General features: G+C 44.2%; 1 protein-coding gene and 1 long non-coding RNA gene across 8 annotated transcripts in view; one reads left to right on the forward strand and one right to left on the reverse strand.

Annotated features, from left to right (window-relative positions):
* PEX5L (peroxisomal biogenesis factor 5 like) overlaps positions 1–15,959 on the forward strand; it is a 189,304-nt gene that overhangs the window by 168,172 nt on the left and 5,173 nt on the right. For all 7 annotated transcript variants that reach the window (XM_081190256.1, XM_081190260.1, XM_081190258.1 and 4 more), the window contains 6 exons: positions 5,782–5,898; positions 6,756–6,899; positions 9,385–9,455; positions 11,732–11,929; positions 14,079–14,244; positions 14,685–14,842. In XM_081190256.1, the coding sequence (XP_081046382.1) occupies positions 5,782–5,898; positions 6,756–6,899; positions 9,385–9,455; positions 11,732–11,929; positions 14,079–14,244; positions 14,685–14,842 (854 nt within the window). The remainder of the gene's footprint in view (positions 1–5,781; positions 5,899–6,755; positions 6,900–9,384; positions 9,456–11,731; positions 11,930–14,078; positions 14,245–14,684; positions 14,843–15,959) is intronic.
* LOC308585214 lies at positions 1,614–5,772 on the reverse strand. Its single transcript, XR_014007159.1, has 2 exons — positions 5,513–5,772; positions 1,614–2,191 (listed from the first exon to the last, which is right to left on the reverse strand). It is a non-coding gene; the product is annotated as an uncharacterized lncRNA (long non-coding RNA).

The following is a 15,959-nucleotide window of genomic DNA, read 5'->3' on the forward strand; positions in this document are numbered from 1 at the left end:
AAATACAGCTTACTTAAATTTGGGGTGTAAAATGAAAAGAAGATCAGCTGTATTGAATTGCCACTGCAGTATGACTGAAAGGGCAATAAGGCTATGATTTGATTGTTTTCTGATGATTAGGCCTACTTAGATTATATCCTCATGCCATCTCAACACACTCGTCAACTGTCCTGATTTGAGCAGGAAACCCCAGAATTACAGAAGCCACTTGTTCTTCTGATTGAATCGCAGAATGTCTCATTTTGGCTCTTGCAAGAGGGTGGCCTCAGAAGAAACTCATTTTATGGGGGAAGTGTACTCAACATGAGTCACCTGACTCTGTTGAGAACGTAGCCCCCCAAAGACACGTGTTTTGGGGGACCATGCTTTCATGTGAGTCACATGACTTGCGTGGGAGCGTCTCCCCGAAAGATTTTCCTCTGCGGCATGTTGGAGGGCATGTCTCAGCACCTTCACTCGAATTAAGATGGGGAGGCATGTACCCTTTGTCTTACCACCCCCACCTCCAACACACACAAACACTGGCCTGGTTTGCATATGACAATAAACCATGGCTGATTAAACCTTGGCTTAGTGTTATGTGTGATCCCTACTCAGCAGCTTAGCTATGTGTTGTTGTTTTTACTGCTAATGAACCACAGTCTGCAGCTATGGTTTGTTGACTTGTGAACTTTGGTTTGCTTTAGCTATGGCTTGGCTTTACACATGAGTCCAACACTCTTCCTTAACCATGGTTTTTTTGACCATCCTATCCCAGTCATTTGCCACACTACAAATATTTGAAGCAAGAGCAGTTGGAACACAAACCAACCTTGAGAAGCAAGCCATGTTTACTTTGATGATCTGTTGGACAACTTGTGGTTAACACATAGTTTATTATACTGTGACTTAGTGTTATGTTTGAACCAGAACCTTGTATGTAGAATGTAGCAGCTGAACCAGAAACTCTTTGCTTCTTTGAATGCTGATTCTGTGAAACAGACATAATCCAGATAAAAATTGTGGGTAGCTGCCCTGATCCATTTGAAAAGAAAAGAAAAATCCAAAAGCAGCAGTATGGTAATCCATTTATTAAAACCGAGGAAAATGTCACAAAGTAGTGTGCAAGCTTTCAAGTGCACCAGAACCTTTATCCAGTCTGACTGTTGAGCAAAAAAAACAGGGGGTGATGAAGAGAAAATATATTGCTAGGTGTGGTGGAAAAGCTCTGTCCGCAGTTTATAAGTGTTTTCAGATTGAGTGCATGCGGTGTTATGTAGACTTAAACAGGTTACCCTGTGTCCAAGTGTAACATACATCTTGGGTTATACCAGAGGCAACTGATTTTAACCAAATTTTGCATGTTTGTTCCTGAAATCAAGGAGTAGATTTGCATCCATGTTTGGATACAGTTGGACGCAATTTTGAATCAAGGTGGTGGGTTGAACTTATCCAAACGGCATTGATTTTAACCACAGATTTCAAGACTGTGCTGGGGGTGTTTTTTGTTCCTTAAAATTCCTATGCAATGCTAAATGCAAAGCAGCTAGTAGTCAATATATTAGCAAAGCTCGAGATTAATTGGACGTGATCCAGGCAACTCACCACCTTCAAAGGCTACATACATCACAAGGTCAAGAGGATAATGGATTTATTTGAACATGCTCTTTCTAATTTCAGCAGTTCTATTCCATGCACAATTCAAGGAGCACAGATGAATCGAAAAACAGCTCTCCATCTTTCTTTGGGTACATAGGTTCTACGGAGTATTACTCATGTAGGATGTTGGAGGTTCTTTTCTCTTTTTTTACCAACTGCTATACGTTTTCATGAATGGAGAACGGTCTGCTGCACTCCTCCTGCCCCAGATTTATTTGTAAATTTGCATGCAGAGGAAGATGCTTTCAAGAAGGGGGCAGCTTTCCCTGCACTCTCATTTCATGGAATTCTCTGTAACAGTTAATTTTTGTTGTCAGCAAAATGCAGGCTAAGCTACAGCAAATCCAGCATTATGGGGAACAGATGCTGCCTGCAAGATAAAGGTCTTTTGGCTAAAGAAACCCAACTCCAGTGTGTGAGAAGAAACATTAATTATAGAGACCTCGGACCAGTTGCCCTTCTGCGGAGGAGTTGTTTCAGTTGGCTGTTTATTCCTGGATCAAAGAAGAGAAGCGGAATCCAGCTCTAGTGGTGCAGCTTGGATGGAATATCCCTGAAATTAAATCAAAGTGCCCAGTGAATTAGCATAGGCGCGACGGGGATATGCAGATCTAAAGGAATACGCCTTGCCAAGTCTGGACTTTGAGAGGGCTCTTGCAGAGCTAGGTAGAACTGAGAGTTTCACATGCCATGTGAAAAGGAACCAGGTTACTGATTGTTCATAACTCTAAAGGCTCTGTCCCGACAGTCAAGAAAAACTAGAGATCCTTGTCTATGTTAACGTATTATTTTATGTTTATAAAGTATGCCAGCCTTCAGCAACCTGGTGCTATTCAGATGTTTTGGACTATAATTTCCATTTGCCCCAGCCCACTTTAGTTTTAGTCCAAAACTGCTGGAAAACATGAGGATGGACAAGGCTGAGATACACAATATAACATCTCCTTGCATCTTATCATATTATGTTGTGTGCATTTTTAAACTCTCTAAGGCTGAATGCACACTATGCCTTTTAAAGCACATTTGAAACAACCCTTTTCCTCCAAAAATTCTGGGCAGCATTTTTCCACTGCTAATTGCAGCAGGGGGACCAAATCCCATCAAGATCAAGGCTGGGGAGGGAAGGAAGCACCTCAGATTGGATTTTAAAATAAGCCATTGAATTAATGTACATGGAATTAATGTGCCCTCAGCTGCACTAATAACCAGAGTAAAAGCAAAGTGAAAACATCCCTCCCAGATCCAAAATGTAGCATGATGAATCTTTAAGGGAATCTGGATGTTAGCTGAACCAGCAAAGTGTTTGTGTTGTGGATGCTGGTTGTTGCGATTGCCAAACTTTAATTAGCAAGCAGTTATAATTCTAAGTACCCACAATGCTGATGGATTATTCCTGGGGCTCTGGCTGGTGATTTAAGACAATCCTGTTTATGATTTGCCTTTTTCATTTTGCGTCCAGGAGAAGCAGAGCTAAGCAGACAACAGACACAATAACCTCACGTTGTTCCCAAAAGTACCCACATAAAACTATATTGCTTGGACTTTATTAAGGAGGAAGTGCAGAGAGCATAGTCCAGTTTTATATAAACTGCTCTTTGATAAGCCCCTGGGAGGACTGTCAGACTGTGAATTCAAACCAAATCATGTTTGCTAGCAGGGGGCCAAAGCCTGCCTGCCTTTACAGTTTGGTAGCGTTCGGAGCTAAATTACCTCTAGATTCTAGATACTTCTTATGAGTTGCAAAGTTCAAGTTACTTAAGTCTAGCAACTTAGCTGAATTTTAGTAGCAACAGAGACATCACCTTGCCAACAAAGGTCCGTATAGTAAAAGCTATGGTTTTCCCAGTAGTGATGTATGGAAGTGAAAGCTGGACCATAAAGAAGGCTGATCGCCGGAGAATTGATGCTTTTGAATTATGGTGCTGGAGGAGACTCTTGAGAGTCCCATGGACTGCAAGAAGATCAAACCTATCCATTCTGAAGGAAATCAGCCCTGAGTGCTCACTGGAAGGACAGATCCTGAAGCTGAGGCTCTAATACTTTGGCCACCTTTTGAGAAGAGAAGACTCCCTGGAAAAGACCCTGATGTTGGGAAAGATGGAGGGCACAAGGAGAAGGGGATGACAGAGGACGAGATGGTTGGATAGTGTTCTCGAAGCTACCAGCATGAGTTTGACCAAACTGCAGGAGGCAGTGGAAGACAGAAGTGCCTGGCGTGCTCTGGTCTATGGGGTCACGAAGAGTCAGACACGACTAAACAACAACAACAATTCCTCCCCCTCCCCACTTCTTAGGAATCCTGGGGTTCTACTCTCTCTCATTCCCTTCTCCACTCCCGAAACTCAGGCATACTCTGACTCACCAAGAACGTTAGCAATCAAGGAGAAGGGGGAGAGGAGAAATTCAATTCAGTTCACAATTAACGGTCAAATTCGCACTTCCTGAAATGATACGCAGCCATCCTGCAAACCCCCCATTTCTCCAACCTTTGTAGTGCAGTTCTCCAGCCAAGTAATGTGTCCCAGAATGGGTATACTAGGGTGGGAGAGAACAGCCTTTGCCAAAGGTGGTCATGGGCTTTGAAGACGCTCGAACTCAGGACGCAAGGGAGAAATGTGCTAAGAGGAAGGCACGCTTAGCAAATCCACACCATGATCAACTCCAACCCGGAAACTAATGTCCCCACTGTGGAAGGATGTGTGGATCCAGAATTGGCCTCCACAGTCACTTACGGACTCATTGTTAAAACCGTGTTTATGGAAGACGATCTTACTCAGCTACGAGTGATTGCCAAAGAAGAAGAAGATACCAGAGTGAAGTGTGCATAAGCATGCAAATATTAGCAGAGAACATAAAAAAATGCATTATACAGAGCTTTCGGGGGGGGCAAAGTTGTTGAGGTTTTTTGGCAAAATTGACGTTTTTGAGCTATTTTAAAGAAAAATCAGCAAAAATGCTACTGTCAACATGGGTTGCCATACATCTGGATTTTCCTAGACATTTTGCCGCTTTCTGCCCAGGCACTGCTTCCGACTACAGTATGTCCAGACATATGGCAACCCTACATTATATTAAGGAATATTATTTAGCAGCATTTGCTAAATTTATGTATATTTGGCCAAATTGCATACAAAAATGTGCACATTATGAGAAGTTTGCTTTGAAGGATTTTCACGAGGACAGTGCAGATGGATTTGGAAATGTGGGTAGATGAATTTAAGACTGGGAAATGAGACACTGAAATTGACAGATTCGTGCATCCCAGGCTTGAAGCGCAATGCAAAACTAGAGGTGACAAAGACACAGTCTCATAGCTTGCAGCGTGGCATTTCATTAAGGTGCATGGAGCGAAAAAAGGTGAAAGCCAGCATTGCATAGTGGCTAGAGCCTTGGGCTGGTACTGGGTTCAAATCCCCCCTCAGCCATGAAGCTGTTTGGGTTACAGTAGGCCACTCACATTCTCCCTGTCCAACCTACTTCATTCGTAAAGGTTTCCAGAGCGGTTGTTCTGTTACTCTGCTGCTGAAGAAGAATAAAAAAATAGCTTGCGGTGCCTACACTAACAAATTTGTTATGGTATAAACTTTCATTGACTTATGCATGTTAACGAAATCGACCGTAGTCTACAGAAACTTGTGTCATCATAATAAATATGTACCCTTTTTACGGTGCTGCAAGACCTTGTTTTGTTTCTATTTTGTAAGACTGCAGCGATGAAAAAATGAGGATGGAGGAGAGAGTCAGATGTGCTGTCATGAGCACTGTAGATATAATTTTTTAAAAAAGCATTGGGAAATCATCCATTGGTGACTGTACTGTGTATGCAAATGTTCAGGCTTGGTAATGTTCAATTCTTCCTCCCTTGACTGCTCACCTGAAAGACTTCTGCCCTCCCATCAACAGGTAGTCATCAGCATTACTTTGCATTTTTATTTGCCGTTTTAAACAGGTGGCCTGGGATGAATATCCACCAAGATCAGCTGGAGGCATTAGGTATTCAGAGTTTGCAGTTTTGGAAACAGAAAAAACGAAAACAGAAGATGCTGTGAAGCTGAAAGATGTTTTTCTCTCTCACACACACTTTTTTCTTCCTCTTTTAAATCCTGCTTTCCTTGTTTTCCTTTTGATTTATCCTCTCCCTAGTCAGACACAGAGTTTTGGGATAAGATGCAAGCAGAGTGGGAAGAAATGGCTCGCAGAAACTGGATCTCCGACAGCCAAGAAGCACAAGGCCAAGCAGCTGTCTCCATTAATGAGAAGGTAACGCTGATGTTGTGGAGAGAGAAGGCTTGTAGGGCCGCTGGGTTGCCAGGGGCAACCATGGAAGCTTGACTAGGCCAAAGCCCTTGCCAGTAGCTAGAGGAGGGTGAAATAATTTGGCAAATGCCTTTTTAATTTGTTCCAATGGCAGCTTTTAAGCACCAAACCAGGGATGCAGGTTGCCGTCCGCCATATGGCAGTGGTCCCAAGATGCCTGCTGCCTCTCTCCTCTGCGGCATTTAGTAAGGCAAAGTGAGGGCACTCACAAGACAACGAGGAGAGGAGTTGCAGGGCCTTAGTCAAAGAGTGTGTAATGTGAGCATGAAAAAGACTGAAAAGAGGACGAGTGAGTCCATCAAGTTCCCCGGTTCTGCTGCTGGAAATAACTGCTGTGGCTTGGGCTGATGGGAGTTGTGTTTCCAAACATCCAGAGGGCTTCGCCAAGTTGGCGAAGGCTTTATTATATTATTTAATCAACTTTTTTTTGCTCATGTACCGCAAAAAAATAAGACAGGATGGAGGTTCATTCAAGTGGTCTGTGGGTTTGTGGTTGAACATGGGAGATGACCTATCCGCCGCATTAAATATTTGTATTGATTCTTATTTGTATTAGAAATGAAAGCAGGAATTAAAATGCAATTAAAAATTGCACCCCATTTCGCACAGGCATTTATTACCATTGCTTTAATAGGCAGAAAGATCATTAAGTTGTCCACCAAGACCTTCATCTGTTTTCAAGTGGTCTGGGGGTGGGAGTCGGGAACCACTGGTGCAGGAAATGAGCAATTTAATTCTAGGCTGTTTTCACCTTTTGAGGTACTGTGCCTCAATGTCACCACATTCATTCTCTCTCCTAGGGCTATTATTTTCATACAGAGAACCCTTTCAAAGACTGGCCTGGCGCTTTTGAGGAAGGCCTCAAGAAGTTAAGGGAGGGGGACTTGCCCCTGGCCATCTTATACCTGGAAGCTGCTATTCTCCAAGATCCTCACGACTCCGAGGTATCCGCTCTGGTTAATATTCTGAAACTGGAATGCGTAGGCTTGAACTTATTTGCTAATAATGGAAATAAAGCCTTTAGCAGTCATGCTTAATATCATGATCGACATGATGTCTCCAGTACTATCAAGCTGGATGGGGATGCGCCATTGTATTAAAAGGGGAAAGTTTACAAATTAAGGATAAACCCACATTTCACATCCAATACAAAGCCTGCAATATATATTCGGTTGCATCAGATGTTGTAAAGGTAAAGGTACCCCTGCCCGTACGGGCCAGTCTTGACAGACTCTAGGGTTGTGCGCTCATCTCACTTAAGAGGCCGGGAGTCAGAGCTGTCCGAAGACACTTCCGGGTCACATGGCCAGCGTGATGAAGCTGATCTGGCGAGCCAGCACCAGCACAGCACACGGAAACGCCGTTTACCTTCCCGCTATAAGGCGGTACCTATTTATCTACTTGCACTTAAGGGTGCTTTCGAACTGCTAGGTGGGCAGGAGCTGGGACTGAACGACGGGAGCTCACCCCGCCGCGGGGATTCAAACCGCCTACCATGCGATCAGCAAGTCCTAGGCGCTGAGGTTTTACCCACAGCGCCACCTGCGTCCCCATCAGATGTTGTAATCAGCGTAATTTGACCAGGAGTCATATGAAGACTGGATGAGAGCCAACAGACTAAAGCTCAATCCAGATAAGACTGGATGGGAGGTTGCCTGCTTTTGCTGACATTGCACTCCCTCTGAAGGAGCGGGTACACAGCTTAGGGGTACTCCTGGGTCCTTTGCTGTCACTTGCGGCTCAGGTGGCCTCAGTGGCATGGAGTGCCTTCTATCGGTTTTGGCTGGTGGCCCAGCTGTGCCCCTATCAGGACCGGGATAGCCTAACTTCTGTTGTCTATTGTTTTGTTTTTGTTTATTGTGCATTTTGTGTTGTGAACTGCCTAAGCTGTGATATTTGGATGAAGGGCAGTATACAAATTTAGTAAATTTAAATAATATGCATTGGCATTCTGCCAGCTTTTGAAGACGCACTTTTGAGCTCTCAACCGAAGTCTCCTGTTTTAATTTTCTGCTGTTTTAAGGGGACTGCTTTACTGAAAGTTTCACTTACGAGTGTTTATACTTTAATGTTTCTGTAACTAATTTTATACTTTGTAAACAGTTTAAAAGCCTAGTTGGGCAATAAGTGGTGTGTTGCTGTTGTCGTTGCTGTTACAGTGGTACCTTGGTTCTCGAACTTAATCCATTCCGGGAGTCCGTTTGACCCCCGAAACAATTCAAAAACCAAGACGCAGCTTCTGATTGGCTGCAGGAACTTCCTGCACTCAAGCGGAAGCTGCGTTGGACGTTTGGCTTCTGAAAAATGTTCATGAACCAAAACACTTCCAGGTTTGTGGTGATCGGGAGCCAATTTGTTCACCAACTAAGCCATTTGGGAACCAAGCTACCACTAATAATAATAATACTTTTATTATCATTGTACAACCTGTGTACAATGAAATTAAACCACTGTATTGTTATTGTTGTTGTTGTTAATTCCTATGTCACACTTAGGTATTTCTGATTGTTCCCTGGCCACTAGCTGTATGGATGTCTGTAAGGCACAATGGAAATCCCCCAAATTATATTTTCAACTCTTGCTTGCATTTCTTTGGTTTTTCTGAACTGGACTTTTGTAAAATGACTTGCAAAGCAACTTTTTATTACTATTATTCATTCTTTATTAAATTTGTATACCACCCTTCATCCTAAGATCACAGGATGGTTCACAACATAAAAATACAGTGGTGCCTCGCAAGACGGAAAACTCGCTAGACGAAAGAGTTTTCCGTTTTGGAGGTGCTTCGCAAAACGAATTTCCTATGGGCTTGCTTCGCAAGACAACAATGTATTGCAAGTTCCTGCTGGTTTTTTCCCCCTTCTCCCCCCTTTTCTAAGCCGCTAAGCCGCTTATCAGCTGATCCGATCAGCAGATAAGCCGCTAAAAGCCACTAAAAGCGCTAATCCGCTAATCCGTCAATGGGCTTGCTTTGCAAGACGAAAAAACCGCTAGACGAAGAGAATCACAGAATGGATTCTTTTCGTCTTGCGAGGCACCACTGTACAAAATGAGAACACAAAATACATAAGGAAACGAACACACACCAATAATCCTCCTCCCACAAACCCAGTTAAAGGGGCATAGAATCTTAATCAGCCAGAGACCTGGTTAAAGAGAAACAGTTTCACCTGGTCCCTAAAGATATGCAATGAAGGTGCCAGGCGAGCCTCCCTGGAGAGAGCATTCCACAAATGAGGAACCACTGAAGAAAAGGCCACGTTCTCGTCTTGCCACCCTCTGGGCCACTCATGAAGGAAGCACATAAAGAAGGACCTCAGATCCTAATTGCAAGGTCAGGGCAGCTCATATGGGGAGAGGAAGTCCTTGAGGTATTGCAGTCCTTTCGATACACAGCTGTGCAGTAATCTTACCATTTTTATGTTGCAGGCCTGGCAGTACCTTGGGACAACACAAGCTGAGAATGAAAATGAGCAGGGAGCAATTGTTGCACTCCAAAGGTAAATGGTGTTAATTGCTGCATAGAGACTCTCAGCTATAATTTTTAAAAATAATAATAATGAAGAAGTCAAGTTTCTAGTCCTTAAGGCAAGGAAGACAGACTTTAAAGACTGACCACAATGCCTGGTCCTTGCCAATCCCCATCAAAACAAATTATGCAAAGTATATGTAAGTTTGCTTGAATTTGCATGGGTGTAAAACCGTGGTGTGCCAAATTTGAGCCACCTTGGTGCAGAAACAATTATTACAGTGGTACCTCAGGTTAAGTACTTAATTCGTTCCGGAGGTCCGTACTTAACCTGAAACTGTTCTTAACCTGAAGCACCACTTTAGCTAATGGGACCTCCTGCTGCTGCCGCGCCACTGGAGCACAATTTCTGTTCTCAACCTGAAGCAAGGTTCTTAACCTGAAGCACTATTTCTGGGTTAGCGGAGTATGTAACCTGAAGCGTATGTAACCTGAAGCGTATGTAAGCTGAGGTACCACTGTATTAGTATTTAAGCTCACACAGCGCAGAGGCTTATGTATCCTTAAAGGGATCTGCAAAACTTAATCCGGTATGTTACTGAATCAAGCAAATGGGAACGTGGGAAAAGGCAATGTTGTCCAGCAAACACAACCAAGGAACTCTGTAAACAGGAGGCCTGCTTGGTATTCCTGGCACTTGCGCACTTTCTAAAAGTTTATCTCTTCATTAGAAGTGCTCCTTAATTGAGCTAAACTCAATCCGACAGCCGCATGTTAAGTATATGGTGATCGTTTCTGCTGCTGCCTCTGTTCCAGTACTAGGCAGATAACGGTCGTGCCACATTTTCTAATGCTAGTTATTATTCTCTGCTTGTGCTCAGAAAGTTAGCTGCGTCATATTCATTTTCTCCTCACACTGAGTATATACTCTCCAAACCTAATGATATTAGCTGTGTTAATAAGCTAATCCGTTTATCTAACAATGCTTCCATTACTGTAGCCCTTTCACAGGTTCCCTCCCGGCATACAATAAATAAACTGGAGGGGTGGGAAGCAACAATGCGCATGAATCCTGCACCCCAACACCACCAAAAAAACCTTCCATTTACAAAGGGGGCTTGTAGGCTTGTGCAACACTGGATACAACCCTGCTGAGTTTGTAATGTTTTATATTCTATCCAGTGCTTTTTTGCTACAAAAAGAGGTGTCGGAATTCACCATGAATGCCTCCCTTGTTCATATATATATTATTAAGTTTCAACGATTTTTAACATATACAGTCAAAACACAATTTCGTCTTTTTTTTTCTTTTTTTTTGTCGACTTCCCACCCCTTTTCCCGTAGAGCTGTTATTTCCCCCTTCTGCTGCACCCTATCTTCTATCAGATCATAGCCACAATATTATAATCGCCTCCCTTATTCTCTTATAACGGCAATGGTGCCTACCTGAGAAGTTCCAGAACTGAGTTCCGGCAAATTCTGGCTGGGGGGAAAAAGCCCTGGTTCTATCTTATTTTACTGTACAGTGGTACCTCGGGTTAAGGTCCGTTCTTAACCTGAAACTGTTCTTAACCTGAAGCACCACTTTAGCTAATGGGGCCTGCTGCTGCTGCCGTGCCACCGGAGCACAATTTCTATTCTCATCCTGAAGCAAAGTTCTTAACCTGAAGCACTATTTCTGGGTTAGCGGAGTCTGTAACCTGAAGCGTCTGTAACCTGAAGCATATGTAACCTGAGGTATCACTGTATATCACTTTTGGTTGTGAAGTGGTTTATAAATCTGCAAACAAACAAATAAGCAAACAAAGCCATCGCAGCATCCATCCCAGGCTGGATAGTCATATCATTTGACCTTAAGTTGCCCAATTTGGACCCCAATGAATCTCTAGGATGCATCTTCTGATTCCAGTGGTGATGCTGAGGTCAGCAGTTGTTATGTGAACTTCACTGCCTGCCACTAGAGGTGGTTTTTAGGAACCAAGGATAAATGGTTAAGCCAAGTCTGAAATCCTATGTATACTTAACAGGGCATTCCAAATTATGTCTACTCAGCCCTACTGAAGTCCATGCACCTTACTCCCAGCTAAATGGGGTTAGGATTGCAGCCAAAGTCTGCAGACTGGGACTTTGCTGCCAAGTAAACCTGCATTGTTAATTATAAACAAAGCAAAAAATAATAAATGTCTAATTATTTTGTTAGCAAAGTCCTTTGTTGGCTCAGCTTAAGTGTTGCATTCAAATGAGCAGGACTTATGCCAACGCATCGAGAGGGATCTAACTAATACGGGTTTCCGCTATTCTCTTCAGGTGCCTAGAGCTCCAGCCAAACAACTTGAAAGCCTTGATGGCCTTGGCTGTGAGCTTTACAAACACCAGCCACCAGCAGGAGGCTTATGAAGCGCTAAGAAACTGGATCAAGCAGAATCCTAAATACAAGTACATCGTCAGGAGTAAAAAGGGATCCCCAGCGCTTACCAGGAGAATGTCCAAGGCAGCAGAAGAAAGGTAACAGAAGGTCTGATAAATGGGCGTTACGAAATAGATTTGGGATTTCTTAAAAGCAGTCACAGTAATTTAAGAAAGTCATGTGGTCTCCTTCAGATGTTACAGCCCTGTTTAGGGAAGCTTTTAATATTTGATGAATTATTGTATTTTAATATTTTGTTGGAAGTCGCCCAGAGTGGCTGGGGAAAGCCATCCAGATGGTCGGGGCATAAATAAAAAATTATATTATTACTATTATTATTACTGGACTAAAACTCCCATCATCCTAGACCAGGCTTTCTCAACTTTGGGCTCCCAGGTGTTGTTGGACTACAACTTAAATGGCTCAGGACTGCAATACCCCAAGGATTGCCTCTCCCCCTATGAACCTTCCCGGACCCCGAGATCCTCCTCTGAGGCCCTTCTTCATGTTCCTCCTCCACAAGAGGTCTGCAGGGTGGCAACACAAGAACGGGCCTTTTCTGCGGTGGCTCCCTTTTTGTGGAATGATCTCCCCAGGGAGGTTTGGCTGGTGCCTTCATTATACACCTTTTAGGCGCCGTGCAAAAACGTTCCTTTTCAACCAGCCTTGGGCTGATTGACATCCCTTTTGAACATGTTATGGGAGGGGGGATTTTGGGTTTGTTGTTATTCTTATTTTTACTATGTATTTTGTGGGTTTTTTAATGTTGTGAACTGCCCTGAGATCTGCGGTTGATGGGCGGCATACTAATAATACTACTAATACAACTTCAATCAATGATGGCACTTGGAGTCTCAGATTTCAGCGGCGTCCTGTGCGATGCCAAAATTCACCCTTCCCCATCTCACCTTCCATTCTGCATCATAGTCGTGGCACCCCCAAGGCTCTGCACCCAATGTGACTGAATTCGTCCCACTCCCCTATACAGTGGTACCTCGGGTTAAGTACTTAATTTGTTCCAGAGGTCCGTTCTTAACCTGAAACGGTTCTTAACCTGAAGCACCAGTTTAGCTAATGGGGCCTCCTGCTGCTGCTGTGCCACCAGAGCACGATTTCTGTTCTCATCCTGAAGCAAAGTTCTTAACCCGAGGTACTATTTCTGGGTTAGCAGAGTCTGTAACCTGAAGTGTATGCAACCTGAAGCATATATAACCTGAGGTACCACTGTATCCACTTCTATTTCCATCATCCATAGCCAGCAGGGGGAGCAGTCAGGGATGATGGGAGTGGCAGTCCAGCAACATCTGGAAACCCAAGATTGAGAAAGGCTGTCCTAGGCCATTGGTCATACTGGCTGGGACTGATGGGAATTCTACTCCAACATACATCGGGCACAACTTTGACTAACCCTGAAATACATGCTTCCCCTGCAGTGTAAACTTGGCTTCACAACTTGTCCATCCATGCAGTTTGAATGCTAGACTAGTGCTCTGTCCTTCTTCTCCCCTTGCATGTCAGCTGACTACATCTTTGGATTTTTCATGAGAGGGTTATGTATGCAGATGCTTGTTCATCCTTTGCTTTACACAATCACACACTTGTTGATGGTTATAAAATGGCTTCACAGACGGGGGGAGGAGGAGGGAAGCTGTCACGCTGATGTCATGGACGCTAGCCCATAGGTGCCCACCAAAACCAACATTTCACTGGTTCAATCTGACATATCAGAATTCGTAGATCTGGTTTCAGCAGGGTTCACACATACCCAAGGCAAAAAGAATGGACCATATGATTTGAGGGCCCAGGTGGCCATTTCACAAACACTAGGTAAAGGTAAAGGGACCCCTGACCATTAGGTCCAGTCATGACCAACTCTGGGGTTGCGGCGCTCATCTCTCTTTATTAGCCAAGGGAGCCGGCGTTTGTCCGTAAACAGCTTCCGGGTCATGTGACCAGCATGACTAAGCCGCTTTTGGCGAACCAGAGCAGCACACGGAAACACAGTTTACCTTCACACTGGAGCGGTTCCTATTTATCTACTTGCACTTTGAGGTGCTTTCGAACTGCTAGGTTGGCAGGAGCAGGGACCAAGCAACGGGAGCTCACCCCATCACGGGGATTCGAACCGCCAACCTTCTGATCAGCAAGCCCTAGGCTCTGTGGTTTAACCCACAGCGCCACCCGCGTCCCTACACCGCTCTTAAAATGTTACACTTGCCTTTGTCTTGTGCTGCTCTCTTCTTCCAGTTCACTGCTGGAAGAGGTGAAGGAGCTATACCTGGAAGGAGCCCATCAGAACGGGGAGATGATAGACCCGGACTTACAAACAGGACTCGGCGTGCTCTTCCACCTGAATGGAGAATTCAACAGAGCAATAGATGCATTCAGCGCTGCCCTCACAGTTCGGCCCGAGGTAAGTTTTACACTTTTGCATTAACAGGCTTTTGACACTCTCCTCTTCTGTCTGTTCTTAAAGTCGGGCCTGCATTAATGAGCTGTCACTCCTGCCATTAATACTCTGGTGCCTGAAATAGAAATCTTAATTGCAAGGAGAGAGTCCCATTTTCAAGAAGTTCTATTCCTGCCCCATTTCTGACTGGCCTGCAAATGAATCAAAGTTGTTTTATAGGGAGTTATCCATAGCTACGAGACATGCTCTTATGTTCTATGCCAGTTAATGGAAAAGGCAATTAATCCCAATTCCACCCCCTTCACCCTCCACTCCACCAGTCATTAATTTGAGGCTGCTGGCAAAAAGAGAGAGAGAAAGCTATATGTACAGGGATATATGTACATAGCTATATATGTACAAGGATTGCACCAATACTAGAAAGCTGTCGTTGTGTTTGTCAGGATTATTCATTGTGGAACCGTCTCGGTGCAACCTTAGCAAATGGAGATCGGAGTGAGGAAGCCGTAGAAGCTTACACGAGAGCACTGGAAATCCAGCCTGGCTTCATCAGGTCCAGGTACAATTTAGGAATAAGCTGCATCAACCTTGGAGCATACAGGTGAGAACAGTTCAGCCACCCTTTACATGGAACAGCCGGTTCTTCCCATAATTCTATAGTGTGACCATGAAATGAGTCTAGAATGGGGCCATGCAAACTGGAAGAGGGTTGATTTCCAATGGCTGGAGTTGCTAGGTGACCAGGAGCAGAGAAGGGACCACCCAATTGGTGTCTACCCTTTATGGTCTCACGTTTGCCACTTGGGGACACAAGTTGTTTTATTTCCACCTACACCAGGGGTTGGGACCCTCCAGATGTTGTTGGATGGACTCCTCTCCCATCAGCCTCAGTCAGCATAGCCAATAGTCAGGAGTGATGGGAGCTGTCTTCAAGCAACTTCTGGAGGTCCACAGCTTCCACATCTTGGTCCTACAGTCCACCTGCCATGCTGCTGGCTGTTTTGCTAGCTTATGGCTCAAAGACTGATGTCTAAAGAAGGAATGGGAGGGGGGTTCTTAGCTCTTTTCTGAATACTTGTAAAATGAGTTCAAATGAGCCTGGTTCCAGAGGTTTGGGAGATTGCTTCTCTTCCCCACCTGGTTATGGTCCCCTATATTTGAGTAGTGCTTCTCCATCAGATCTCCAGTGCAAATTGTGGCTCATGTAAAGAGGGACACCCTGTTAGATAACCCAAAGAGAGCAGGTTTTTCCTGTGTGCCGATTAGAAACACAGGGATCACTGCTTCCAGACACAACCCATGAAGGCCACGGGAAATGGGAGGTCATGCATCACCCTCAGAAGAAATGGCCTTTCCCCCAAGCAAGGGCTTCTCATTTTCATAACATGCCATTACCCTGCAAAGCTGGTAGGCCAGAGTATACTAGGTCTCCCTTGGTGGAAAAAGGTGTCTTAAACTCAAAATGCATGGGGTGGCATTTTCTTAGACTTATGGGCAGTGGCAGTGGCAGGGCTCTGGATATTTCCAGATATTAGACTGCAACTTCCATTAGCCATATTGGGTGGGGCTGATGAGCCGGACCAATTTTGTTTTAAAGGGATTGCATTACCTGAGGTGATTCAGGAAAGAAGTGTAGAAAAATGAGATCGCTGAATATGATTGATGACAAATTGCTGCTTCGGATTCTTGTTCTGCAGAAGTGTTGGCCGCAGTTTTTA

The sequence above is a fragment of the Podarcis bocagei genome (genome assembly GCF_964188305.1).
Source record: "Podarcis bocagei genome assembly, chromosome: 4".
NCBI lineage: Eukaryota > Metazoa > Chordata > Lepidosauria > Squamata > Lacertidae > Podarcis > Podarcis bocagei.